The sequence below is a fragment of the Scyliorhinus canicula genome, chromosome 11, assembly GCF_902713615.1.
Source record: "Scyliorhinus canicula chromosome 11, sScyCan1.1, whole genome shotgun sequence".
Classification (NCBI taxonomy): Eukaryota; Metazoa; Chordata; class Chondrichthyes; order Carcharhiniformes; family Scyliorhinidae; genus Scyliorhinus; species Scyliorhinus canicula.
This window is the reverse complement of record NC_052156.1, coordinates 164,540,027-164,564,744: the sequence shown is the minus strand read 5'-3', so window position 1 is coordinate 164,564,744 and position 24,718 is coordinate 164,540,027. Positions and strand designations below refer to the sequence as shown.

General features: G+C 49.1%; 1 protein-coding gene across 3 annotated transcripts in view; it reads right to left on the bottom strand.

The window, feature by feature from the left end:
- The window catches only part of mcm10 (minichromosome maintenance 10 replication initiation factor), a 65,826-nt gene extending 42,224 nt beyond the window's left edge, over nt 1-23,602 (bottom strand). The window contains exons 1-9 of one of the 3 annotated variants that reach the window (XM_038811927.1): nt 23,527-23,602; nt 19,394-19,444; nt 18,748-19,068; nt 17,576-17,701; nt 16,590-16,730; nt 10,816-11,008; nt 5,899-6,064; nt 3,903-4,070; nt 2,388-2,504 (exon numbers count right to left, since the gene is read on the bottom strand). In XM_038811927.1, coding sequence (XP_038667855.1) covers nt 2,388-2,504; nt 3,903-4,070; nt 5,899-6,064; nt 10,816-11,008; nt 16,590-16,730; nt 17,576-17,701; nt 18,748-19,068; nt 19,394-19,400 — 1,239 coding nt within the window. In that variant the 5' untranslated portion in view covers nt 19,401-19,444; nt 23,527-23,602. Of the gene's footprint in view, nt 1-2,387; nt 2,505-3,902; nt 4,071-5,898; nt 6,065-10,815; nt 11,009-16,589; nt 16,731-17,575; nt 17,702-18,747; nt 19,069-19,393; nt 19,447-19,625; nt 19,727-23,526 lie in introns of those variants that run through there. The other 2 variants (XM_038811928.1, XM_038811929.1) reach the window with 2 other exon arrangements.
- Between the last annotated feature and the right edge of the window lie 1,116 nt (nt 23,603-24,718).

The following is a 24,718-nucleotide window of genomic DNA, read 5'->3' as shown; positions in this document are numbered from 1 at the left end:
GAAATGTCGAGAAGGCTGGGCCTTCATGAATAACGCCAGCCGGTACGGGAATTGAACTCGCGCTGCTGATGTCACTCCGCATCACAAACCAGCTGTCCAGCTAACTGAGCTAAACCAATGGAACCTCACCAGCCTGACGGAGGAAGTTAAAAAGGACCTGCAAAGATGGAACACACTCCCGCTCTCCCTCGCGGGGAGAGTTCAGACGATCAAAATGAACGTACTGCCCAGGTTCCTCTTCCTGTTTAGATCCATTCCGATCTACATCCCCAAGGCCTTTTTCAAAGCGCTGGACAAACTCATCATGGCGTTCGTATGGGGGGGTAAAAATGCTAGGATCCCAAAGAAGGTCTTACAAAAAACAAAAACCAGGGGAGGGCTAGCCCTCCCGAATCTACAATTCTACCACTGGGCAGCAACAGCCGAGCGAGTAAGGGGATGGATCCAGGAGCCAGAGGCTGAGTGGGTGCGTGCGGAGGAGGCCTCCTGCATGGGAACCTCCCTCCGGGCCCTCGCCACGGCAGCACTCCCATCCCCACCCAAAAAACACTCCAGCAGCCCAGTGGTGACAGCCACCCTCCAATCCTGGAACCAACTGCGGCAGCAACTTGGCCTGACCAAAATGTCGAACAGGGCTCCCATCTGCAACAACCATAGGTTCACACCAGCACTGACTGACGCCACCTTCAAAAGGTGGAGGCAGGACGGGGGGACACTGACAGTCAGGGACCTATACACGGACGACAGGATCGCAACACTGGACGAACTGACAGAGAAGTTTCAGCTAGCTGGGGGGAACGAGCTACGGTACCTGCAGCTCAAAAACTTCCTACGAAAGGAGACAAGGACGTACCCACAACCGCCACGACAGACACTACTGGAAGACCTACTGGACGCAAGTATCCTAGAGAAAGGGAACTGTAGTGACATGTATGACCGACTGGTAGATAGGGACGACACCGTACTGGACGCAACAAGAAGGAAATGGGAGGACGACCTGGGGATGGAGATAGGGTGGGGACTCTGGAGCGAAGCACTGCATAGGGTCAACTCCACCTCCACGTGCGCAAGGCTCAGCCTGACGCAACTAAAAGTGGTACATAGAGCCCACTTAACAAGAACCCGTATGAGTAGGTTCTTCCCGGAGGTGGAAGACAGATGTGAACGGTGCCAAAGAGGCCCGGCCAACCACGCCCACATGTTCTGGTCTTGCCCCAGACTCGTGGAGTACTGGACAGCCTTCTTCGAGGTTATGTCCAAAGTGGTGGGAGTGAGGGTGGAGCCATGCCCGATAGTGGCGGTCTTCGGGGTTTCAGAACAGCCAGATCTATTCCTGGGGAGGGGGCGGACGCCCTTGCCTTTGCCTCCCTGATCGCCCGCCGTAGAATCCTGTTTGGCTGGCGGTCAGCAGCACCGCCCAGAGCTGCGGACTGGCTGTCCGACCTCTCGGAATCTCTCCAAATGGAGAAAATCAAATTTGCCATCCGAGGGTCGGACGACGGCTTCCACAGAACGTGGGAGCCATTCATGCAACTGTTCCGGGACCTATTTGTGGCCAATGTACAAGAGGAAGAATAGTCGGGGGAAGGTAGCGGGAGGGGGGGGGGGGGGCTACAGGTTCGGTACGGGGGTTCGATGGCTAGCTAAGGCCCAAAACCAAACTAAATAAACATGTTGAGGGGGGGGGGGGGGGGGGGGGGGGGGGGGGGGGGGGCGGGCGCAGTTACTACTACGAAGATGCTTACCTGTAAATATGTATGTTAATTTTTGCGTGTTTGTTTGTTGTTTTTTTTTTGTTCTTTTTCTCTCCTAACAATTTGTAATTTGTTCAATATAAAATATGAAAACTGAATAAAAACATTTATAAAAAAAAACTGAGCTAAACCACAGGGAACGCGATACCAAAACTGTGAAAACTTAATATCGCATCATTGAGGCAATAATAATGTAATTTCAACCAATCCAATTTCTGATTAACTTCCTTTACACCATATTTATTAATCCATTGCCGATACTGAGCTTTTCTACACTGGAACTTCAAGCTTTTAATTTTCAAAATCCTGAATAGAATTGTGGATTGACTCGGGTATCCTGGAGTTGAGATAAACAAGAATACTCTTTGTTTCGATAATATAAAGAGATCACTGGTGGCGGAGACAACTTCAATTCACTATTTGGTCTAAACTTCAATGCACCGCTTGGTCTAATTATATTATCAAAATAAAAGGTATTCTAGTTTATCTCAATTCCAGGCTACATAAACATTGTTAAAATCAAGAGGTCCATTTGAATGAGACACTTTGATATACAGACTAGAGGAACTAATTTCAGCATCGATGCAAGTTACTGACAAATCCATTTTATTTTTTATCAAAACAGGGTCTCACCAAGTTTACTATCTGGGTACAGGGATCTCCATTCTTCTTTCTAGCACGGCAGGTTCCCATGTCTAAGGCTTCACCCATGATCAGGATCTTCTGTGGGTGATCGACAGACAAACAAACCTGCACCAATAGACGGAAAAACGTCAAGCCACAAATATACTTGAGCTGCAGAAATTGAAATTAAATGAAAATGGCTTATTGTCACAAGTAGGCTTCAAATGAAGTTACTGTGAAAAGCCCCTAGTCGCCACATTCCGGCGCCTGTTCGGGGAGGCTGGTACGGGCATTGAACCGTGCTGCTGGCCTGCCTGGGTCTGCTTTAAAAGCCAGCGATTTTGCCCTGTGTGCTAAACCAGCCCCTTTAACCTGAGCTTCTTTGTAAATTACAATGTCACCGAGCCTCTTGATACTGGTGACACCAAATAAAAACACCTCGATAGAAAGGATGAAAATTTGAGGGACTCAATGCATGCAGTTTACTTCAGTCCCACTGGGAGTAACCATCAACACTTCCGTGTGCCTCTCCAACAAATACCAAAAGACAATGTTTCACGTAATTTATTTATTTCTTAACAAAAACTTTCCAAATGAGCATGGGTCCTCAAGGAAGTGTTTAAAATCAGGTTCAATAGCATCAAATCTATAGTTTAAAAACAAAAAGTAAAATTGCAGTGAGGTGCAGTATAATTTGGATAAGTGTGAGGTTATTCACTTTGGAAGCAAAAACAGGAAGGCAGATTACTCCCTGAATGGTTGTAAATTGGGAGAGGGGAGTGTGCAGCGGGACCTGGGTGTCCTTGTGCACCAGTCGCTGAAGGTAAGCATGCAGGTGCAGCCGGCGGTAAAGAAGGCTAATGGTATGTTGGCGTTCATCGCGAGAGGTTTCGAGTATAGAAGCAGGGATGTGTTGCTGCAATTATACAGGGCCTTGGTGAGGCCACACCTGGAGTATTGTGTGCAGTTCTGGTCTCCTTCTCTGAGGAAGAATGTTCTTGCTCTCGAGATGGTGCAGCAAAGGTTTACCAGACTGATTCCAGGGATGGCAGGACTGCCATATGAGGAGAGATTGACTAAGTTAGGATCGTTCTCGCTGGAGTTCAGAAGAATGAGGGGGGATCTCAGAGACTTATAAAATTCTAACAGGACTAGACAGGGTAGATGCAGGGAAGATGTTACCAATGATGAGTGTGTCCAGAACTGGCCATTTCGGACAGATACAGGAGACATTTCTTCACCCAAAGAGTGGGGAGCCTGTGGAATTCATTATCACAGGAGGTAGTTGATGCCAAAACATTGAATATATTCAAGAGGCGGCTAGATATAGCACTTGTGGAGAATGGGGTCAAAGGCTATGGGGAGAAAGCAGGATTTGGCTATTGAGTTGGATGATCAGCCATGATCGTGATGAATGGCGCAGCAGGCACGAAGGGCCAAAAGGCCTCCTCCTGCTCCTATCTTCTATGTACCTATGGCTAGCACGCTAGGTTTATTTAATCGAGGAAAGTTCTAGTCACCCACCTCATCCGATCCATCCTTGGATTTCATAGGATTCGCATTCAGTAGCCCAATGACAGTCCGCGTTTCCGTTTTCCAATGCTCTTTGTGGACATTGCCAAATAGAAAGAGGGACAAATTCAAGTTGCTGCTACGTAGGTCACTTAAGTGCCAGATACTGAATGTTTTACCCTGTAACAACAACAAGTATCCTATTTCAACATTACTGCAAAAATATAACTTCAGGTGTGTGGAAGCTAGTTAGACACACAAAACATTGTACATTGGGTGGTGCGGTGACTTATATATTGACCTCTCACCTCAGGAACTAGTGTATAGTGTGAAATACATCTGAACAGCCTCAATGTAGTTCCTCCTCATGAACCCATAGTTTAAAATTCACACCGAATAATAATGAGTTGGATTAGCTAGAAAGTTGCAGTCGAAATGAAATAAACAAGAAAATTCACATATTTTCTAAGGATATGATCCAAGGTTGTTGTTCGGACACGCTTGTAGCTGGCAGCACTGTATCTGACCGGGGAGTACTCCATTTTAAAATAAAAGATATGCTTGTTTTTTATGACCATAGGTTGCCCAAAGGCATTTCAGAAGTAGTCAAATACTTTTGAAGCATTGTGGTAATAATAATAACTTATTGTCACAAGTAGGCTTCAATGAAGTTACTTGGAAAAGCCCCTAGTCGCCACATTCCGGCACCTGTTAAGGGAGGCCGGTAGAGGAACTGAACCTGCACTGCTGGCCTTGTTCTGCATTACAAGCCAGGTGTTTAGTCCACTGTACTAAACCAGCCCCTAATATAGGAAACGTGGCAGACAATTTCCACAGTTTGCTGTGCAATGTGGTAATAACCAGGTTATCCGTTCTTCGTGCTATTTATTGGGGAGAGACATTGGACAGGACACAGAGAATTCAATCTTCTCTTCTTCAACATCGCAACATGCAATCTTTTACGTTCACCCGAGTGGCTTCTGAAATACAGCACCTCTGACCGTGCAGCCGAGATTATGTGTTAAAGTTCCCGTTGACAAGAGATGGCAAAAACAATTGACAGATTATATATGAAGATAATAACAGAGCTGCAGGAGGTGATAATTCTAGTTAGCTCAGATACAGAGCTAAATGGCTTCGTTCTTCGCTTTATACATCTACGGCTTTAAGTGAGGAAGGATTAGCAACCCACGAACGAAAGGTCATAAGCAAGATGCAAATACCTTCCTAAATTAGGGAACAACTAGTTATTATCCTGCTCTATACTACACCAAACTAAGAGAACTGGTACAAACAGTACATTTTAAAACCAGCAATAGTTCTTTTCCCTTCACCAATTTTCCTCTCTATATCCTGAAGACATAGGGATGCACGCTCACAATAGGCATGAATAAGTAACCACTACTTGATTGATCATCACCCAATTTTGCCTCGCATTAACATCACCATTGTAATTTAGTCAATCGTGCCCTATGCCCTGTTGCTCATTTTCTGGCCCCACCTTTTCTCTGGCTCTATACTTGCTAAATAGCTGTTGCTCTCCCAGTTTTGATCAAACGTTATGGACCCTGTAACATTAATTCTGCTTCTCCACAGATGCTGGTTGGCATTCCCAGCATTTCCTCTTTGTATTTGACCATTATTTATGTCAGTCCTCAGGTGCAAGCAATTGCATGGTGCGATATTTTGCAACCAAACCCAACCCTGGCTTCAAGAATTGTCCACAACACATGTACATGCAACCAGAGTTACTGGATAGTGAGTAAAAGTGATAACTCCCAGCTGATTATTCCCTAATGCAGGGTATTGAATCAAATTCCTGCGCTCTACTGCAGTTTTGGCTGAGATACGTTAACTACTATATTGTAACATCTTAAATTTGGGATTTCTGTCAATAATTAAGATTTAAATAGAAGAATTATGCTGAGTGAAATCAATAAGATGTAAGCAAATCATGGAGGGATAGAAAATCTCCAAATATTGATTAGTCTTCAGATGTTGTACATACATTGTTAGAGCTCTGAGGTGTAACCTTCTTCGTGACAACCGCGATGGTAACCCAGTCTGTGTCCTCCAGGTTTTCATTTGCAAGTTTTGAACGCAGCTGGGAGAGCCGGATCAGTTTTCGGCCGTGCATCCTTCGTTCCATCTCTGTTGATGAAACTATCGGGTTTCTGGTGGGACAAAAACATTTATAGTGGAGGGTAATTCTCGATGGCTCGATTTGTTTAAATGAAGCACATTAATAAACGTTACAATAACCAGGACATTTTAACACATTGACAAAGCTGCTTCTTCAATTGCACAGAACATAGACATTTCAACAGACAGCACCAATTTCGAATTGCAATCGATGCAATGATGAAGCTATTCCTGCTGCTTCCTCCTTTCATCATGATGTGGAGATGCCGGCGTTGGACTGGGGTGAGCACAGTAAGAAGTCTTACAACACAAGGTTAAAGTCCAACATGTTCGTTTCAAACACTAGCTTTCGGAGGTGATTCACCTGAGGAAGGAGCAGTGCTCTGAAAGCTAGTGTTTGAAACAAATATGTTAGACTTTAACCTGGTGTTGTAAGACTTCTTACTGTCCTTTCGTCATGTCAACCACATGCCAAACTAATCTGTTGAATGTGAAGTGCACTGGAATGTTCCGAGGGCGCAAGATCTTTCTTCTAGTGGATAGTGCTCCACCTAGTGACTGTGTGAAGGACTAGCAAAACTAATTTAATAAAACAAAACACAAGGGACTGAATACTCCCAAAATGGGGTTATGTCCCCACGACAGCGTAAAAGTGCTGATATTGCACTCCCAAGTTTCCTCAAACAAATACAAGCCAATTCATTTTACCTTCAGCGGGCTAGCAGGGACCCAGAGTGCTTCACGCAGCTTCTGGTTTCGAGTCTGCACATGCGCACGCCGGCAGCCTCCAGTGGTCGCGGCGAGCGCCATGGCGGACTCAGACAGTGGAGGCAGCATCAGACCGGTCCAATCTGTGTCTTGGCTGCCCATAAGGCCCCCCCCCCCCCCCACAACCACCTTCCGTTGCCCGATCCCCCCCCCCCCCACCAGGGCAACCATGGACTCAGTCCGCAGCCGCCACGCGAGCCTCCTGACCGGCAATACCATGTTAGTTCCACACCATCAGGAACTCGGTTGGTTGGGAGTGGAGCATCGCTGGGTGGGCCTCTGGCAATGGCCCCCCAGCCACGCGGAGTAATTTGCAATCGAGCGGATTTTCGGGGCCCTGAGAATCGCCGGACCAGCGCCGGGCCCGATTTCGTCGTGAAACCTGATTCTTCACCTTCGCGCCAAATGTGATTTCTGCGTGGGGCTGCGGAGAATCCAACCCACAACCTTCCAGATAGGGAAATAAAACAGAAACTGCTGGAACCGCTCCACAGGTCAGTCAGAGCTTGTGGAGAGAGAGAACAGATACCAACTCATTGGCTATATGTTCCAGGCTGTATGTTCCAAGAGTTTTCTGTTTCTGTTTCAGTTGTTCAGTACTTGCAGATTTTTCTTTAGATAGTTTGTTCCACTCAATACCCAAAAAGTCGAGTCAATACAGGAGGGAGATCGAGAACCTAGTGGAGACAACAATCTTTCCTTCAATGCCAGCAAAACTAAAGAGCTGGTCATTGACTTCAGGAAGCAAGTACTGTACACACCCCTGTCAGCATCAACAGCGCCAAGGTGGAGATGGTTGACAGCTTCAAATTCCTAGGTCAACACTCTGTCCTGGTCCACCCATGTTGATGCTACCAGCAAGAAAGCACAACAGTGTCTTTACTTCCTCAGGAAACTAAGGAAATTTGGCATGTCCACATTGACTCTTACCAACTTTTACAGATGCAGCATAGAAAGCATCCTATCCGGCTGCATCACAGCCTGGTATGGCAACTGCTCCGCCCAGGACCGCAAGAAACGTCAGAGTCGTGAACACTGCCCAGTCCCTCACACAAACCAACCTCCCATCCATTGACTCTACCTACACCTCCCGCTGCCTGGGGAAAGCGGGCAGCATAATCAAAGACCCTTCCCATCCGACTTACTCACTCTTCCAACGTCTTTCATCGGGCAGGAGATACAAAAGCCTGAGAACACACATGAACAGACTCAAAAACAGCTTCTTCCCCGCTGTTACCAGACTCCTAAACGACCCTCTTATGGACCGACCTGATTAACATTACACTCCTGAGTGCTTCATCCAATGCTGGTGTCTATATATTTACATTGTGCAGCCCTATTATGTATTTTCTTTTCTTTCCATATACTAAATGATCTGTTTGAGTTGCTCGCTGAAAAATACTTTTTCGGTACCTCGGTACCCGTGACAATAAACAAACAAAAGTAATTGGGCCTTCTACAAGTTCTGTACAATGGAAGCTCCATGATTTGCATTCTAACCCGGCCTCCTCCGCAAGTTCCCAGCATCACAGATGTCAGTCTTCAGCCAATTCCATTCACCCCATGTGATATCAAGAAACGGCTGACGACACTGGATACAGCAAAAGCTATGGGCCCAGACAGTGCTCTAGCAATAGTACTGAAGCATTGTGCTCCAGAGCTTGCCCGAAGCCAAGCTTTTCCAGTACAGGTACAACACAGCAATGTACCAGTCAATGGAAAATTGCCCAGGTTTGTCCTGTCCACAAAATGCAGGGTAAATCCAACACGACCAATTACGACCCCATCAGTCTACTCTTGACCATCAGTAAAGCGATGAATGGGTCAACAGTGCTATCAAGTGGCACTTGCTCAGCAGTAAACTGCTCACTGACGCTTAGCTTGGGTTCTGCAAGGTCCACTCAGCTCCTGACCGCAGTCCAGTCTTTGTTCAAACAAGGACAAAGGAGGTGAACTCCAGAGGTTAATTGAGTGACATTAAGGCAGCATTTGACAGAGTGTGGCATCAAGATGCCCTAGCAAAACTGGAATCAATGGGAATCAGGGGGAGGAAACTCTCCGCTGGTTGGAGTCATACCTGGAACAAAGGAAGATGGTTTGTGGTTTTTGGAGTTCAGTCATCTCAACTCCAGGATATCACAGCAGAAGTTCCTCAGGGTAGTGTCCAAGACCCAACCATCTTCAGCTGATTCATCAATGACCTTCCCTTCATCACAAGGCCGAAGTGGGATGTGCACTGATGATTGAAAACTGTTCAGCACCATTCATGACATCAGATACTGAAGCAGTCTATGTCCAAATGCAACAAGACCTGGACAATATCCAGGCTTGGGTTAACCAGTGGCAAGCAACATTTGTGCCACACAATGACTGCCTCCAACACGAGAGAATCTAACCATCACCCCATGGCATTCAATGGTATTACCAATGCTGAATCCCACATAATTAACATTCTGGGGGTTACCACTGACCCCCAGTGCCCATGAATTGGGCACTCTAAATTTATATAAACAAAGCTTAACACCATTCACGACAAAAACAGCCCCGCTTGATTAGCAGCCCATCAACAAACATTCAACCCTCCCACCACTGACACACAGAGGCAGCAATGTGCACCATCTACAAAATGCACTGCAGGATCTCATCGAGGCTCCTTTGACAGCATCTTCCAAACCTACGACCGCTTCCATCTAGAAGGACAAGAACAGCAGGCACATGGGAACCCCACCACTGGAAGGTTTCCTCCAAGCCACTCACCATCCTGACTTGGAAACGTATTGGCAGTTCCGTCACTGTCACTGGATCTAAATCCTGAAACTCTCTTCCAAATAACACTCTGGGTGTACCTACACCACATGGGACCACTGCGGTTGAAGAAGGCAACTCACCTCTACCTTCTCAAAGGCAATTAGGTAAGTGCAATAAATGCTGACAGAGCAAGCAAAGCTCACATCCCATGAATGACAAAGAAAAATTGTCTAAATCTGAGTTTCCACCAGACAAAGCTTTAAGCAAAAGTCACATTGGGCCAATCTCCCCTTCTGACCTAATTCTGAATTCTACCTCCGTGTACCCGAACAGGCGCAGGAATGTGGCGACTCGGGGCTTTTCACAGTAACTTCATTGCAGTGTTAATGTAAGCCTACTTGTGACAATACAAAGATTATTATTATTAATAATTCAAGCAACTCAAAGTTAAATTTGATTCAGATTGTTTGTATTGTCCTGGTGTTTATTTTAATGCTTAAGTTATTGCTTGACTCTGCTTGCAGTACCAATATTTAGACTAGTCGACTCGATGGGCCTGCCTTCTGACCTGCAAATTCTATGAATAACAGGAGTCCTACAGTAAGGATAAAATTGGATATCTGCTTTTGAGAGCGAATTTCTGTAACTGGGCCTTGCTTTGAAAAAAAAAAAGTATCTTTCCTCTCAGATCTGTCAGTACACTTACACTCCCCACAAGCCTCCTTAAGTGAAGAGGTCCTGCTCGCAGGCTGACACGAATCCACTTCGATGATGGCTCACGAAGAGGAGTGTTTCCTCGGATCTTTCACCCTCAAAGAATCCAGAGGTGTTACTGTCAGGTGTTTAACTGACTGTCTTTGCAGGATGTGTGTATTCGGGGAGTGCACTAATGACTCGGTGACTCTTTCTAAATTCTAAGTGTGAGGGTATAAACCATAAAGAGACAAAATGTAGATTTTAATATTCAGAGACATTCAGGATTATTCGCTCATTGCACTCAAATAATGTTTTAATTGCAAACCAAGTTTTTTTTTTAAAACTTCCATTGCACTTTTACCCTTAAAAGCATACAAAAAAAATCACAAAAATGCTGGGAAATGTCTGAACAATCCAAGTTAATTTGCAATGAAAAGACAGAGTGCAGTGTCAAACATAACTAGCTGAGAAACAGGAATAATCTTTCAGCGGCAGGGAAACCCAATTGAAGAAACAATGTCGTCTAACATTTTAGAAAGAAAACACATTGCACAGAAATCAATTACTGTACCTCAGCCTCAAGCCAGAGAATTTATCCACGGTTATGTCAGAACCGGTAGACCTCGAGGTTCCGGGCCTTTCGCAATCTCCTGCCGTTGCAGGACGTTTTTGATGTATTGTATTGGGTTTGTTGCTGGTTTTCAGAGGCGGAAGTAGCTGTCTACTTCCAGGTGATGTGTGGGTGGGACTTGTTCTCTGTGTGGCTAAGAAATAAATATTCACAAAATGTAAATCATACTGATCTTTTGCAATTAAAGTAGTAAAACAGTAGACACAAAATATGTAATTTTTTTTTAAGTGAACTGCTTGAATCTCAAAGGCTCAGCATTCCCTCCACAATATTATTTCTTGTTTTGGAGTTTCCCATTCAACTGGTCATGCACCGACTGAGCTCTTCTCCCCTTGAAAGGTTCTTTATTCAAATTCATCAAGAGTCTCTCTCCCGCTACCAAAAGAGATACCCTCTCTCACTCCGTTTCTCACAGGTTCTTGCTTTCTCTGCTTCATAAATGAGGATGTTTCTCCCTCTCCAGTTTGCCCTTTCCCCAAAAGCAACACATTTTTTGATCTCTATTTAATAGGTTGCAGCACAGCTGAATTGTTGGCCCAGATTTTCTAGGGGTCCGGCCCATCAATGGAACAAAGACTTCTGATTGCATTTAAATGAGGTGTTGCATTTTTATGTTGGATAATCCCAACTATCATAGTTGCATTGTATCAATATCTGCGCAACACATAAAACGTTAAATCTAAAGCCGGGCAGTAAATCTTTAATACTGTAGTGAATATTACATATACCGTTTCAAAATGCCATTTACATAAAATCCCACACTGAACAGGTTTGTGCAGTAAAGCACTAAGCATTATAGATAGCACTGCATTAAATACTATAATAAAACATATTCTTAGAAGTATGCTGCTTAGACTGTATTAGATACATCTGTAAGTTACGATAAATACTATGAATGAACCACACTATATATACACACCTACACCAAACATATAAGGCACCAAACATATACAGCACCTCGCTATAATACTAATAATAGATCATAAACAACAGTGGCCATTATATAGTGCTGTGTATAACAAACATGTATATCACATTCCTCATTTTGTTTCATTTTGACATAGCAATACATTTTATTAAATTAAGAATAGTGTAGCAAACCACCTCCAATAATGAGATTATTTGGCAAACAATTACTGTCCTGTTGTTGTGCTGTCGCTCTCCTCGGAGGGCAAACCAGAGATGATCACTCTGATGGATGTGGAGGAGGCGTTTGACAGGGTTGAGTGGGGATACCTCTTTGAAATCTTGGAGCAGTTTGGCTTCGGGCCTAAATTTGTGTCATAGATCGAGTTTCTATATAGGGCCCTCTCCGCAAGTGTACGTACCAATGCCCTGAGTTCAGGTTATTTCCAATTAGGCGAGGGTGCAAGGCAGGGGTGCCCACTGTCTCCGTCGCTGTTCGCCTTAGCAATCAAGCCGCTGGCCAATGCATTGAGGTTGTCTACCGGGTGTATTGGGATATGGAGCGGGGGGCAGAGAGTACCCCTATATAATACGGACCCTCTCTCCAATGTTGGGAAGATAATGGAGCTGCCCAGGACGTTTGGCTCCTTTTCGGGGTACAAGCTAAATCTGAGTACGGGCAAAGTTTTTCCGGTGAACCCCCCGCCCCGGGGGAGGGGGGTTGACCTGGGGAAGCTGCCTTTCCGTCTGGCCAAGGCTCGTTTTCAGTATTTGGGTAGCCCATGCTTCATAGACTCAATCTTTCTGGTCTGGTGGACGGGGTGAAGGCCAGACAATGAAGACGAATTTTTTGTTCCAGTGTCGCTTAGTCTTTCTTCCCAGGACTTTTTTTTTTTTTTGCAGGGTTAACAAGTTGATTCCTACTTTTGTTTGGGCGGGTAAGACTCCTTAGGTGCTTTTGTAGAGGGATGCTTTTGTAGAGGGACAGGCAGTTAGTGGGGGAGGGGGAGGGGTCAGCTTTACCCAATCTATTATGTTATTACTGGGCAGCAAACATTGATAGGGTGCGGGGTTGGTTCGAGGATTCAGGATCTATTTGGGGGCAGTTGGAGGAAGTTTCGTGCAAGCAGTCCAGTCTGAAGACTCTGGTTACAGCGTCACTTCCTTTTTTCCCGGCTAGATTCTCTTCTAGTCCATGGTGATAGCTACCGTACGGATTTAGAATCAGTTTAGACAGCATTATAAGCTTGGCTCCATGTCTCTTCTAGCTCCGATCTGTAGAAACCATAGATTTGTGCCATTGGGCACGGACTCATCATTTAAAGCTGGGAGAAGGGAGGGTTGGAGAGGTCTAGATATGATTTTGGAGGCTAGGTTTGCCGGTCTAGGTGAGCTAATGGAAAAGTTTCAGCTCCCGAGGCGGAATGTATCTAGGTCAGGGGTGGGCAAACTACGGCCCGCGGGCCGCATGCGGCCCGCCAAAGGTATTTCTGCGGCCCACCAAGTCATTAAAAAAAAAAAAAAAAAAAATTTTTTAAAAAAATTTTTTTTTTTTTAAATTTTTTTTAAAGGTTAATGGGTGGGGGGGCTGTTGGGTTACTTACTGGTATAGGGTGGATACGTTGACTTGAGTAGGGTGATCATTGCTTGGCACAACGTCGAGGGCCGAAGGGCCTGTTCTGTGCTGTACTGTTCTATGTTCTATATGAGGCGCCCACAATCATAACCGGGTGAAGTAATTATTTTACTTAATATACTATGCGGCCCTTTGTGAATTGTGAATTTCTGAATGCGGCCCTTGCACGGAAAAGTTTGCCCACCCCTGATCTAGGTCCTTGCAGGTGCATGATTTTTCGCGCAAGGAACTCCATTCATTTCCTCTGGTGTCGTCGTCATCGCTTATGGCCATGGGTGAACGAGGGGATGGTAAGATTTCAGAGGTTTATGGCGATGGAGCAGGCTTCTTTGGAGGAGGTGAAGAGGAAGAGCTGGGTTTGGTCGGCCGGGGGGGGGGGGGGGGGGGGGGGGGGGGAGTGATCAACTTCACATCCTCGTGTTCGAGGTTAAATCTGATCCAGTGTAATGTGGTGCACAGGGTGCATCTGACTCGGGCGTGTATGAGTGGGTTCTTCCTGGGGATGGAGGATAGGTGTGAACAGTGTTCTCGGGGAATGGTGAATCGCACGCACGTGTCTTGGTCTTGCTCTAAGCTTGTGGGCCTCCTTTTTTTGAGACAATATCAGGGATTTTGGACGTACAGTTGGAGCTGTGCCATTGGTGGCCACCGTTGGAGTGTCTGACTCGCCGGGGTTGAAGGCAGACATCTTAGCCTTCGCCTCGCTAATAGCCCGGAGATGAATTCTGGTTGGTCGAAGATCCCAGGTGCTGCCCAATTTCTCAGCTTGTTTGGGGGATTTTATTGAATTCCTGCACCTGGAGAAGATTAAGTGTACCTTCAGGGGGTCTGTGGAAGGATTGTACTTGAGGTACGGCAGCACAGTGGTTAGCACTGTTGCTTCACAGCACCAGGGACCTGGGTTCGATTCCTGGCCTGGATCACTGTCTGTGTGGAGTCTGCACGTCCTCCCCGTGTCTGCGTGGGTTTCCTCCGGGTGCTCCGGTTTCCTCCCACAAGTCCCGAAAGACGTGCTGTTAGGTGAATTGGATATTCTGAATTCTCCCTCAGGTGTATCCGAGCAGGCGCCGGAATCTGGCGACTAGGGTCTTTTCTCAGTAACTTCATTCCATTGATAATGTAAGCTTACACGTGACAATAATAAAGATTATTATGATTATTAAGGCGACAGCCTTTTATTTCCTTTTTTAAGGAGTTGGATACCGTCAGCAGTTTTTGGGGGGGGGGGGGGGGGGGGGGGGGGGGGGGGGGGGGTGGGGAGAGATGGGATGGGCAGTGGCTTGTTTTTTTAGTTGGGTTAAGGGTTTGCTGAGGTTTTCTTTTCTTTGTGGCGGCAGCAAGGGTTCGGGAGGGGTCGGTAATTTAAGGATAGGATTGGGTTGGGGTTGTGTTGTTGGGGGAATTGTTTGTTATAATTAAAATTTTGCTTGAATAAAATATTTTTATAAAACAATTGCAGTCCTGCAGATTGCAACCTTGTGCACCTAATTCCATATCAGTGCCCAACTTTGTCTTTGGACAGTTTCCATCTGCCAATTATTTTTTTTTTTTAAATTTAGAGTAACCAATTCATTTTTTTTTTCCAATTAAGGGGCAATTTAGCGTGGCCAATCCACCTATCCTGCACATCTTTGGGTTGTGGGGGCGAAACCCACGCAAACACGGGGAGAATGTGCAAACTCCAAACAGACAGTGACCCAGAGCCGGGATCGAACCTGGGGCCTCGGCGCCGTGAGGCAGCAGGGCTAACCCTCTGCGCCACTGTGCTGCCCTCATCTGGCAATTATCACAGAGCTCATCACAAACACTAGCGCCGCTATTCATCATCTCATACTACACACGAGAATCAAAAGGCACCAATATTGCTATTGAATGAAAATCATCTGCCAAGACTTGTTTGGTAAGCTGCTGAAATGTCTGCGGTTTATTCCAGTATACTCTTGTCTATGCCCCATATAATTTCATACATCTCAATCATGCCCCCCCTCAGTTTCCTTTGCTCCAAGGAAAACAATCCCAGTCTTTCCGATCTCCCTTCATAACTAAATCTCTCCAGCCCTGGCAACATCCTGGTAAATCTCCTCTGCACCTTTTCCAGTGCTATCGCATCCCTCCGATAATGTGAATTCCTGAACTGCACACAATAAATCTAGCTATGGCCTAACCAACGTTTTATACAGTTCCAGCATAACGTCACTGTTCTTAAACTCTGTGCCTCGGCCAACAAAGGCAAGCATACGATATGCCTTCATTTTATTTCTTCTAAAATTTAGAGTACACAATTATTTTTTTCAAATTAAGGGGCAATTTAGCGTGGCCAACCCACCTAACCTGCACATCTTTGGGTTGTGGGGGTGAAACCCACGCAGACACTGGGAGAATGTGCAAACTCCACACGGACAGTGACCCAGGCCCAGGCTTCGAACCCGGGTCCTCAGCGCCGCAGTCCCAGTGCTATCCACTGTGCCACATGTCGCCCACGATATGCCTTCTTAACCACTGTATCCACCTGCTCTGCTATCTTAAAGGACTGGTATACATGCACTCTAAGATCCCTCTGATCCTCGGTGTTTCCCAGGATCCTGCATGTTATCATGTATTCCCTTGCTTTGTCAATTCTGCCCAACTGCATCACCTCACACTTATCCGGATTGAATTCCATTTGCCACTGATCAACCCATCTAACCAGGCCGTCTATAATCTTGTGTAATCGAAGGCTATCCTCCTCACTTTTTAACCACATAAACATCTATGACTCTTTTGCAGGCAAGTGGGACTAGCTTAGTGATAGGAACTGGGCGGCATGAATCAGCTGGGCCGAAGGGCCTGTTTCAATGCTGTAAACATAAATGGCACTCCACCAACTTTCGTATCATCCGCGAATTTACTGATCAACTCTCCTACATTCATATCTGTAGCTTGAGGGATATCCTTCCACATCAAGCCTGGAGTAAGGCAAGCCTCCATGAACTATCAGTTGGTGTTATTCTGTTCCACATTATAGCCAGTTGGCTTAACCAACACCCTTGTCCTGAAAAAACTGTGATGTTTCACATATCACAATGACATGGGGCAGGTCTGGTGGACCAGTCTGGCTTTTTACCCGCCTGCCATTTTCGCACAATTGTAAATAAATACGTTTTTAATAAGCAAGAAGCATTGGATCAACTACCTGCTGTCGAATGTGCGGATTGCTGGGTCTTACACGACTTGGTTTTTTGTCGTCCAGGTATAGGACGGGAAGAGGGCATACAGAGAGCTTCCTGAAAAGACGGACTTTCCTGTATATTTTGTGAAGTGCGTGTAGCTTTACCTGTTGAAAACATAACCGTGAAAGTGAAAAACTTAAAACACTGAGGAAATAAAAGAAGACTATTACTCGAACCGTGAGGGAAACCGAGGGACAATGGTATTCCTCAAATAGAATCCAAACGGGGAGACCTCAGCTGAACAATTTCACTACCAATTGTGTGCACTCGTACATTATCAGGATGCCAACTATTCTAACGTCAGCATATTCATACGATGAATAAATCAGTGATAATTCCTGCTGTTCGACAACAGGTTCTGATGTGAACTGAACCTCTTGCACAATCAGGTCAAAGTCCGATTTCAGAAAAATGTTGATTTTGCTGCAACCTGAGTCACAGTATAAATTAGGCATCAACTTTTATCATGACTCATGAGGGTTAGAACTAATTTTTCTAAATGTCAAAACAATAGCAGGCGGCCATGCAAAACAGGCTCAGGTTCAAATCAGACCAGTAAGTTTTGCTGCCAGCCAGATAATCCTGCACGAAGGCCTGCACTGTTCCTATCAGGAGTCTATTTACAATAAAAACGGTGTAACACGGCATATCCTGGCCATGTAATTTCAAACCTCCAACTCAAAAGTAGTGAAGAACATTCTCAAAAAGACACACTTCAAGTCCTCATTGAAAAGGTAAAATTAAATTGCATCTGTGGGGCATATACCAACTTCCATGAGCTGGAATCTGGGCAACACTTTCTGGAATAAATCAGATACATCAGGTGTCCAGAACCTGAAACGCTTCAGCACCATTTCAATCGCAGTCAAGCTTCCTTTTCAGGGACCACTCAGTAAATCTCAGTGAGTTTCCTCAGCGTGCCAGCTTATGCCCACATATTGATCCATACCTGGTGTTTTCAGCTTGCTTTCAGGTGAGTTTTTCCTAGCACTAACATTGGATTTTGGACCATCTGCAACCTTCGCCAACTTCCTCTGCAACTTTTCCATCTGCTCCTTCATCTGCTCCAGTTCCACTTTGGGGAAAAAAGTTACAGGATACTTAGGTGAGGTAATCAAGACTCTTTAACTGCATAAAATTTAAATAGTATTTGATCTGCAAAGGTGTTTGCATTTATGGATTCATCTCCTCTTGTTTGTTCAATGCAAAGCAATTCCCATAAAAAATGTGCGCTTCTAATTCAGAAAAAGGCTTTCCCATGACAATTCCTCATCAGTATCAGAAATTAGACGGAACTTCACAAATCTTACACACAATGCAGAATTGAAAAGAATTTACATAGAATTCACAGTGCCGAAGGAGGCCATTCGGCCCATCAAGTCTGCACCGGCCCTAGGGAAAGAGCGCCCCACCCAAGCCCACAACCCCACCCAACCTTTTTGAACACTAAGGGCAATTTCTCATGGCCAATCCACCTATCTTTGGACTGTGGGAGGAAACCGGAGCACCTGGGGGAAACCCACGCAGACACGGGGAGAACGTGCAGACTCCGCACAGACAGTGACCCAATCCGGGATTCAAACCTGGGACCTTGGAGCTGTGAAGCAACTGTGCTACCCACTGTGCTACCGTGCCGCCCTCTGGCCATTGGATGACGAAGTTGAGAAAGGTGCTTCAGAAATTAAAGTGTTTCTTGATCTCATGGTGTGTATTGTTACCTGACCTCCTCATTGTGTTTCTCGTAATAAACTCTACCGTATACATAATTCAGTATGTTTATGTAATTGAGAAATCAATCCAATAGCAGTAATTATGTTGAACTGGAGGTCACAGCATCTTTATTTTTGCCTTAGAGCAACTCTGGCACTGTGCTTGCACACTACGTTCTCATAATTCACTCTGGATGAATTCCTCCAACTAAACATCTAATATCAGTAGGTGCTGCCTATTTACCCAGGTGGCGATCCATAGCGTGACATTATTGCATTTGTCTTGCTAATTTTTCAGCTTATGGAGTGTTGTCCTTTCAAATGCCCCTCCTCAAAAGTAGCTTCTGACTGCGTAATCCTGTCATCTCTGTGATTAAACTAGATGGAAAACAGCACATTAATTGTGAAATACCTTCTAATTGGGCTTTTGATTTTTCTGACTGCTCCTGATCAGAAATGGGATGCGGTTGGTCAGTTTCCCGGCCACTTGTTTCACTCTCCTCTTCTTCTTCCCCCATCAAGTCATCCACATCCCCAAAGAGAGCGCTGATTTCCTTAGCCCGGGCACCATTCCCTTCGTCGTCGTCGTCGAACAGCTCATCCCATTCATCGTCCTCGTCAAGTGGTCTCAGCTCCACACCATGTTCACCCTGCGAACATGCCGAAGCCGCCACAACCTCTTCCTCGTCATTCTCATCCAAAAGAGACGCCAGTAGGTCCACGTCCTCAGAACCTGTCACGGGGAGACAGATTACACCAATCAGAGTGTAGTTTGGTCTGCCAGCTTCAAAAGCGACCCGGTTTAATGGATGACGTTTTCCAGTGAAGTTGGATTGGATTTGGTTATTATGACGTGTACAGAGGTACAGTGAAAAGTATTTTTCTGCGAGCAGCTCAAACAGATCATTTAGTGCACGAAAATAAATGAAAATACATAATAGGGCAACACAAGCTACACAATGTAACTACACAGACACCGGCAGGAATGTAGTATTAATCAGGTTTCAGACATGCAAAATCATTTCAACGCCAGGGAGCGATGAATTGAGATGTCTTACCTTCCATGGATCAACAATACGATGAAGGTGGTTTGAGAAAACGGTTTCAAGCTGAAAGTGAAAATAAGGTTGTGAGATTGACAATTAAAACAGGTAACAGTGAACAGACTGGAGTGCTCTGCAGCCACAACGCCCCCCTCCCCACACCGGAGGGACAGGCATTTTCTGGGTATTGTGAAAAGATTCAGAGAGAGAGCCCACTCCCTCTGCCTGGGACAGAGTCCAGACTCACCTCAACCAGGACAGGAGTGACTGCAGGGGGGACCCGCAGGGCTGGCCTCTTTACCCGGGGAGAGGGGGGCTCTCCCTCTCTATCACGCTTACTCTCTCCATCTCTCTGTCTGCCTCTCACACTCACTCTCTTCCTATGTCTCTCACCCTCCCTGTCTCTCACACTCACTGTCCCCCTCCCTCACACTCACTCTCCCCTTCCATCTCTCACACCCACTCTTCCCCTCTCTGTCTCTCACACTCACTCTCCCCTCCGTCTCTCACACTCTCTCCCCCTCCCTGTCTCTCACACTCACTCCCGTCTCTCACACTCACTCCCGTCTCTCACACTCACTCCCCCCCCTCCCCGTCTCTCACACTCACTCCCCCCCTCCCCGTCTCTCACACTCACTCCCCCCCCCCGTCTCTCACACTCACTCCCCCCCCCTCCCCGTCTCTCACACTCACTCTCCCCCTCCGTCTCCCACACTCACTCTCCCCTCCGTCTCCCACACTCACTCTCCCCCTCCGTCTCTCACACTCACTCTCCCCCTCCGTCTCTCACACTCACTCTCCCCCTCCGTCTCCCACACTCACTCCCCCCCCCTCTGTCTCCCACACTCACTCCCCCCCCCTCTGTCTCTCACACTCACTCTCTCCCTCCGTCTCTCACACTCACTCCCCCCCTCCCCGTCTCTCACACTCACTCTCCCCCTCCGTCTCTCACACTCACTCTCCCCCTCCCAGTCTCTCACACTCACTCTCCCCCTCCGTCTCTCACACTCACTCCCCCCCCCTCCCCGTCTCTCACACTCACTCCCCCCCTCCCCGTCTCTCACTCACTCCCCCCCCTCCCCGTCTCTCACACTCACTCCCCCCCTCCCCGTCTCTCACACTCACTCCCCCCCTCCCCGTCTCTCACACTCACTCCCCCCCTCCCCGTCTCTCACACTCACTCCCCCCCTCCCCGTCTCTCACACTCACTCCCCCCCCTCCCCGTCTCTCACACTCACTCCCCCCCCCTCCCCGTCTCTCACACTCACTCCCCCCCTCCCCGTCTCTCACACTCACTCCCCCCCTCCCCGTCTCTCACACTCACTCCCCCCCTCCCCGTCTCTCACACTCACTCCCCCCCCTCCCCGTCTCTCACACTCACTCCCCCCCCTCCCCGTCTCTCACACTCACTCCCCCCCCCCTCCCCGTCTCTCACACTCACCTCCCCCCCTCCCGTCTCTCACACTCCCCCCCCCCCCCGTCTCTCACACTCACTCCCCTCCCTCCGTCTCTCACACTCACTCCCCCCCCTCCCCGTCTCTCACACTCACTCCCCCCCCTCCCCGTCTCTCACACTCACTCCCCCCCCTCCCCGTCTCTCACACTCCCCCCCCCCCTCCCCGTCTCTCACACTCACTCCCCCCCTCCCCGTCTCTCACACTCCCCCCCTCCCTCCGGCTCTCACACTCACTCGCCTCCCTCCGTCTCTCACAGCTCACCCCCCCCTCCCCGTCTCTCACACTCACTCCCCCCCTCCCCGTCTCTCACACTCACTCCCCCCCCTCCCCGTCTCTCACACTCACTCCCAGCCCCCCCTCCCCGTCTCTCACACTCACTCCCCCTCGCTCTCCTCTCACACTCACTCCCCCCCCTCCCCGTCTCTCACACTCACTCCCCTCCCCCCCTCCCCGTCTCTCACACTCACTCCCCCCCCCCTCCCGTCTCTCACACTCACTCTCCCTCCCTCCGTCTCTCACACTCACTCCCCCCCCTCCCCGTCTCTCACACGCACTCCCCCCCCTCCCCGTCTCTCACACTCACTCCCCCCCTCCCCGTCTCTCACACTCACTCCCCCCCCTCCCCTCTCTCACACTCACTCCCCCCCCTCCCCGTCTCTCACACTCACTCCCCCCCTCCCCGTCTCTCACACTCACTCCCCCCCTCCCCGTCTCTCACACTCACTCCCCCTCCCCGTCTCTCACACTCACTCCCCCCCTCCCGTCTCTCACACTCACTCCCCCCCTCCCCGTCTCTCCCACTCACTCCCCCCTCCCCGTCTCTCACCACTCACTCCCCCCTCCCGTCTCTCACACTCACTCCCCCCCCCCCGCTCTCACACTCACTCCCCCCCTCCCCGTCTCTCACACTCACTCCCCCCCTCCCCGTCTCTCACACTCACTCCCCCCCTCCCCGTCTCTCACACTCACTCCCCCCCCTCCCCGTCTCTCACACTCCCTCCCCCCCTCCCCGTCTCTCACACTCACTCCCCCCCTCCCCTCTCTCACACTCACTCCCCCCCGCCCCGTCTCTCACACTCACTCCCCCCCTCCCCGTCTCTCACACTCACTCCCCCCCCGCCCCGTCTCTCACACTCCACTCCCCCCATCTCCCGTCTCTCACACTCACTCCCCCCCCTCCCCAGTTCTCTCACAACTCACTCCCCCCCCACCCCAAGGTCTCTCACACTCACTCCCACTCCCCCCACCGTCTCTCACACTCACTCTCCCTCCCCCACAGTCTCTCACCTCCCCCCCCTCTCTCACGTCTCCCCCGCTGCGTCACTCTCCCTCCCCCCGTCTCTCACTCACATCCCCCCTCCCCGTCTCTCACAATCTCTCACTCCCCCCCTCCCCGTCTCTCACACCTCACCTCCCCTCCCCATCCCCGTCTCTCACACTCACGCCACCCCCCTCCGCCGTCTCTCACAACTCACTCTCCCCCCCTCCCCGTCTCTCACACTCACTTCCCCCCCTCCCGTCTCTCCACACTCACCGCCCCTTCCCCCTCCCTCTCTCACACTCACTCCCCCCTCCCGTCTCTCAACTCACTCCCCCCCCTCCGTCTCTCACACTCACTCCCCCCCCTCCCGTCTCTCACACTCACTCCCCCCCCCGTCTCCCTCCCCCTCCCCGTCTCTCCACTCACTATCCCCCCCCTCCCCGTCTCTCACACTCACTCCCCCCCTCCCCGTCTCTCACACTCACTCCCCCCCCTCCCCGTCTCTCACACTCACCTCCCCCCCCCTCCCCGTCTCTCACACTCACTCCCCCCCCCCTCCCCGTCTCTCACACTCACTCCCCCCCTCCCCGTCTCTCACACTCACTCCCCCCCCTCCCCGTCTCTCACACTCACTCCCCCCCCTCCCGTCTCTCACACTCACTCCCCCCCCCCCCGTCTCTCACACTCACTCCCCCCCCTCCCCGTCTCTCACACTCACTCCCCCCCTCCCCGTCTCTCACACTCACTCCCCCCCTCCCCGTCTCTCACACTCACTCCCCCCCCTCCCCGTCTCTCACACTCACTCCCCCCCCTCCCCGTCTCTCACACTCACTCCCCCCCCTCCCGTCTCTCACACTCACTCCCCCCCCTCCCCGTCTCTCACACTCACTCCCCCCTCCCCGTCTCTCACACTCACTCCCCCCCCTCCCCGTCTCTCACACTCCCCGTCTCTCACACTCACTCCCCCCTCCCCGTCTCTCACACTCACTCCCCCCCTCCCCGTCTCTCACTCCCCGTCTCTCACACTCACTCCCCCCCCTCCCCGTCTCTCACACTCACTCCCCCCCCTCCCCGTCTCTCACACTCACTCCCCCCCCTCCCGTCTCTCACACTCACTCCCCCCCTCCCCGTCTCTCACACTCACTCCCCCCCTCCCCGTCTCTCACACTCACTCCCCCCCTCCCCGTCTCTCACACTCACTCCCCCCCTCCCCGTCTCTCACACTCACTCCCCCCCTCCCCGTCTCTCACACTCACTCCCCCCCCTCCCCGTCTCTCACACTCACTCTCCCCCTCCCCGTCTCTCACACTCACTCTCCCCCCCCTCCCCGTCTCTCACACTCACTCTCCCCCCCCTCCCCGTCTCTCACACTCACTCTCCCCCTCTGTCTCTCACACTAATTCTCTCCATTTGAGGATTTTCTCTCTCACCTTCTCTCTCTCTGTTTTTCTTCCTGTCTTTCGGCGCCAAAAGTTCGGGGCCGCCGTCACCGACTGACGTAATGACGCTGCTCTCCGCTCCGACCAATGGGAGAGCGGCTCGCACTGGATCACCCGGAGCGGATCGCATTGGATCTCCTGGGGTTGATTACATTCGATCACCCTGGGTGGATCAGGTCATCTTGTCCCAGAGTAGTTAGCATTGGATCAAATAGAGCAGATCGCATTGGATCACATTGAGTTGATCACACGGAGCAGATCGCATTGGATCACATTCAGTTGATCATCCGGGGCAGATCGCACTGGATCTTCTTGAGTTGATCACCCGGAGCAGATCGCATTGGATCTCCTGGATTGATCACCTGGATCAGATCGCATTGGATCTCCTGGAGTTGATCACCCGGAGCAGATCACATTGGGTCACCTGGAGTTGATCACCCGGAGCAGATCGCATTGTATCTCCTGGAGTTGATCACATGGAGCAGATCGCATTGGATCACCTGGAGTGGATCACCCAGAGCAGATCACATTGGGTCACTTGGAGTTGATCACCCGGAGCAGATCGCATTGGGTCACCTGGAGTTGATCACCAAGAGCAGATCACATTGGATCTCCTGGAGTTGATCATCTGGAGCAGATCACATTGGGTCACCTGGAGTTGATCACCTGGAGCAGATCACACTGGATCACCTGGAGTTGATCACCCAGAGCAGATCACATTGGGTCATCTGGAGTTGATCACCCGGAGCAGATCGCATTGGGTCACCTGGAGCAGATCACATTGGATCACCTGGAGTTGATCACCCGGAGCAGATCGCTTTGGGTCACCTGGAGTTGATCACCCTGAGCAGATCGCATTGGGTCACCCGGAGTTGATCATCCGGAGCAGATCGCATTGGATCTCCTGGAGTTGATCATATTGGACCATCTAGAGTGGATCACGTGGGTTGCCAAGAGTGGATTGCTGATTGGATCACACTGGATCACAAGGAGCAGATTGCACCAGGTCACCCAGAGTGGATCACATTACAAAAAAACATAGTTAATTGAATTGGATCACCAAGAATGAGTAGTAGAGCGTGGATCACAGGTAGTGGGTCACAGTTGATCGTCAAGTGTAGACCACCGAGAGACGGTCAGCAATCGATTTGTTTCCCCCCCCCCCCCTCCCCGGAGTGTGGAT